This window comes from Limulus polyphemus, unplaced genomic scaffold, assembly GCF_000517525.1.
Source record: "Limulus polyphemus unplaced genomic scaffold, Limulus_polyphemus-2.1.2 Scaffold90, whole genome shotgun sequence".
NCBI lineage: Eukaryota > Metazoa > Arthropoda > Merostomata > Xiphosura > Limulidae > Limulus > Limulus polyphemus.
The window spans coordinates 565,428-570,291 of NW_013665700.1; the positions used below are offsets into that span (position 1 = coordinate 565,428).

Genomic DNA, 4,864 nt, shown 5'->3' on the forward strand with positions numbered 1-4,864 from the left:
TTCATAACAAACCAATCGTCAAACAACATATCACATTTTTATTTAAACATTCTTCATCCTCCTGTCCGTTTACAGTATCCACCCAATAACTGTGTTTCCGCATATAAGTTTGAACCCTGGAGAATGCTACTGTGTATTGGAGGAAAACGACTGTGTAAATATAAGTGTGATAATGACGTTGGAGAGCGAATCTTACATTTTTGTCATGTCCCAGACTTGTACGGAAAATCTTCGAGCTTTCAGTACAAAATCTCACAATCGTTTTTTTTTTTTGTTTTGTCAATTATATTGTTGCAAAACAGACATGATTACACCTATTATAAAAGATACAACTGCTTTTAAAGGTTCATTAATTTGACCGGTTTTGTGTAAATTGTGGTAAATGCTTGCTTGATAATACTTCGGTTATTTATAGGTGCCATTTCGCCCTTGCCCCGATGACTCAGAAATAAGTCTGAGGGCTTATAACGTTAAAACCAGGTGCCGATATCCGCGGTAGTCAGAGCACAAGATAGCCCATTGTGTAACCTTATTCTTAACAACGAACAAACATATCTTGTCGTACATTGATGTTGTTAGCATATTAACGTATTACTGAATATTTTAATAAATTATACTCAATAATTGTCAACACAATGGGCCATCTGTGTTCTGCCCACCACGAGTATCGAAACCCGCAGGCACACAGCTTTGAAATTGGGGAGCTTCCAAAAATTTCCTTAACTCATTGCTTGATTTCTCATGTGTATGTACTTTAAATATAAAGAAGTGGGCAAACACAAATCTTTACAGTAAAGAACAAAAGGTCGGGGAGAAGTGTAGATGTATAAGAAAAAAATGGAGTAATACTCAATAAGGAGACTGAGACTTTGCCACTGGGAGGCTATTCAATAATAAAAGTTTCCTTTTCTTATATTTTACCATTTCGATTAGGCTTATTTGTATGTATTACATTGGATTTTTAAACGTTTTAAATTTGAAATATTATCCCTGATGAGTAAAAATAATTTTACCATTCTTATATTTGAATATTGCATTGTGTTTACTGTTTTTCACACCACATTCAATAATTAATAACGATGAAACACACTATAGCTAGCTAACTAAATAAATAAAACGCAGCTTATTTCCTGTGGTAGCACAACAGTTATTTTTATGGAGTTACTAAACTACTGATCTAACGTTTTTTTACACCACATTCAAGAATTAATAACGATAAAACACACTGAATAACTAGGTAAATGAAACTCAGCTTATTTCCTGTGGTCACTGTGGCTAACTGGATAAATAATACAGCTTATATCCTGTGGTAGCGCAACAGTTATTTTTATGGAGTTACTAAATTGCTGATTTGGCGTAACGAGGACGCCTTTTATATGTAAAAGCTACGTTTGTAATACATCTGCAAGCTGGAAAATGGCTTTACAGGATATAAGATAGGATAGTATTCCTACATTTGCTTGTTTTGAGATGTTAAAGCTTATAACTACTAAATATTAAAATTCTGTTTAAGAGCCTTTCACGTGAGACACTTGATATTCAAACCCAACTCTTTTACTGCCATGGTCATTTATACGAAACACACTATACATTTTTTTCCCTTGAAACATATGATATTAAACCACATGCGAGTTTGGAATTTAGTATCACTATGACGAAAGGGTGTTCCTCCTCAAACTTCCCAAAGTTGAAAAAATTTCAAGTTTCACTTATGTAATGAAATATTGAATCGTATATTTCTTTTCATTATGTATGTAAAAACAAACCTGGCACTGAGAGAGGCGTTTATCCATAAATGTACATAGCAGTAAAAGAGTGAAGGCCAAAATGAAATTTACCTTGTCACATTTTTAAAGAACGAATTACTTTAAATATTCTTTTACTTTAGCTTTTTAATATATTTACTCAAATCTAAATATATCTTCAATTGTCATGTATTGTTTGTATCATAGATATTTTGTTTGTAATTAAGCACAAAGCTACACAATGGGCTATCAGTGCTCTGCCCACCACGGGTATCGAAACCCGGATTCTAGCGTCGTAAGTCCGGAGACATACCGCTGTGCCACTGGGGGACATCATAGATATTAATGATGCATTGTGTAAAATAGTCCGAAAACAAAAGAAACTGTCTTGTCAACGTCTTTATAGTTTGACTTCTACTGAAACTATGTCTTCATGAACACCATCATAGATATTAATGATGCATTGTGTAAAATAGTCCGAAAACAAAAGAAACTGTCTTGTCAACGTCTTTATAGTTTGACTTCTACTGAAACTATGTCTTCATGAACACCATCATAGATATTAATGATGCATTGTGTAAAATAGTCAGAAAACAAAAGAAACTGTCTTGTCAACGTCTTTATAGTTTGACTTCTACTGAAACTATGTCTTCATGAACACCATTTTTCTTTAGGAAAGTAAAGCTAGAGTAACTTGTACATATTTTTTATTTTATACCTGCTCATGTACTGTGCTTTTTTTTTCTTAAAATCGGTTTAAAAGGATTCGTGGTTTAAGCGTATCTTGCAATCACTTGTGCTAGATGTTTGTTTCCTTGAAAATTTATATCTTCACAAGAAAAGAGCAGATGACGAAAGTTATTGCATAATTCAAGTTAAATTAAAATGTTTTCTGTACATGTAACTACACGCCATATTTCATTTTCTGTTTTATTTTGCAGTTCGCCTGCATGACAGCATCCAAGAGGAATCTTTTCACTACTTAATATTTGACCTGTAAGTAATATTTGACCTGTATTGATAAAGTATTTTTGTACATAAAACTTGATGACAAAGGTTTTTATATTACTTTTGGTTTATATTAATAGGAAACTAAGTGTAAGCCTAGAATAATGCTTTGAGGTCATGAATGTAATATTATTTATTGCCGTATAAATTTGTATTAATTTCAGGCTGCAAATTTTCAACATAAATTTTAACACAAATTTGTTGATTTAACGAATTAATATGTTAAGATTTGCGTTAAAAACGGGATCTGTTGATACCTTGAATTGTTGTCGTTGATCACAAAGTTATATGAATATATATTTGAACTGAGGTAAATGTATTAGATGAATAAAATTATGATAACTGAATCATCCTATGCACCTTACCTGCTTTACCTATATTTAAGATGATTGTTTTAACTCTTTATAATAAATTCGTCTTGACGACGATTGATTCCACATTTTAAATCGGCATTCTCGCACAGAAGATAACCTCATTAAGACTTAACCACTTCAAAATTTAACCCTGATTATATTTGTAGGATACGCCTGGAACAAATCGGGCGCCAACTTTGGTGACTTGATCTAAATTTGTTGAAAAGAAACTGTAGTGTATTCTTAACATTTAACTTTTGAACATAATGTGCGCCACATTATCAGCATATGTAAAAGCATATGTTAGGCTATGGATCGAAGGGTACTTAGTTCGAGACGTAATGTTGATGAACACTCCTAATATATTCAGAAGTGTTAGTAAATCCAATTATTCAGTTCGAAAAAGTATGACAGAGTTATGGCGAGTGCTATTGGGTGTCTACTTTACCACTGGTCAGTAGTTTAAAATCAGGGACGGCTATCGTATGAATCTTATGGGTCTATGACCTTGCTGTTTAGCCCATATTCGCATAAGGTTGGACATTTCAATTCCATATCATCAAGGATAATTGAGCCCTCTTACTACATACGACTTTTTAATTTATCTTTATTAAATCCTAATGAAATGTCACTTTTGCCAGTACCCGTAATTTCTAAATTTTTACACTCCCAAAAAGTCCCTTCCACATTACATTAAAATATGTCTTGAATTTCGTGTTTCTACTCGTATTTGTTTAAATATTATAGCCTGAAATGCGATTTTAGATAAAATGACATTGATAATTCGTTAATTTTATAGCCTTAAATGCGATTTTAGATAAAATGACATTGATAACTCGTGTATAATTTTAAATGATTCGTCCTTCAAACTTTCTACCATTGCTGAATTAATTTCACTCAGCTTCATGAGATGTAGAAAATAATTTCTGTTGTATTTTACTGCTGAAGAACCAAGCACCAGTGGAAGTATTATTTACAAAATTAACTCATAAAATATGTCAATAGATATTAACTCCTGAAACAGGCTGTTTAAGTTTGAAAACAACTCTTAAAGTTTTTATTGTTGTTGTTGTTACTAAGATTATATGCCTTTCATGGAAACGGAAATAATAAGACATTTTTCACTGGTGAAAATGTCTTTCATTTTAATTACGTTCATTTCTAATAACTAACTCGACGTGCTAGAAATATTAACTTGGCTGTGTGAAAGGTCAAGTTTATATTATATTACACGTCAACGGATCTTCATTCGCAAAGTTGTTCCAACAGCTTGGTTGTCATTAAGAGAACGTGCTTCCATTTTAATGTCTTTGTTGTTTCTTTGCCTTTCGAATTTAGAACTCACCCACCACTGTAACATAACAAAATGTATTCGCGAATATCTTCCTGTGACCACATTCCTTTCATTTTTGATGTGATCATGCTGGCAATTAGCAATAAAAATAAATAAACTATCCGTGGTCGCTTCCTACGCAAATGACTTTAATACTTATATAATAGGACTGGGATTACTTATGGAACACTCTTACCTTAGTTCTTGAGTTGGAAACGAAGAAAAACATTTCATATGTTATGGTATTCTAGGCCTACAACTACCCGCTTAGAATGATAATGACGTTCTCTGCATGCTGGAGATGAAGCCTAATGGCATGTGGATTTTCTGAGTATGCAAGCGGAGTAAAAAGACTATTTATGTGTTACAGAACCATTATTGAAATTGAATATATATATATATATATATATATATATATATATATA

The 4,864-nt window shown here is 32.4% G+C and overlaps 1 protein-coding gene across 1 annotated transcript in view; it reads left to right on the forward strand.

The window, feature by feature from the left end:
• Window positions 1-4,864, forward strand: part of LOC106468644 (calcium/calmodulin-dependent protein kinase type II alpha chain-like) — a 110,104-nt gene that overhangs the window by 42,045 nt on the left and 63,195 nt on the right. Inside the window, exon 2 of the mRNA XM_022397730.1 lies at window positions 2,687-2,741. Within this exon, the coding sequence (XP_022253438.1) occupies window positions 2,687-2,741 (55 nt within the window). The remainder of the gene's footprint in view (window positions 1-2,686; window positions 2,742-4,864) is intronic.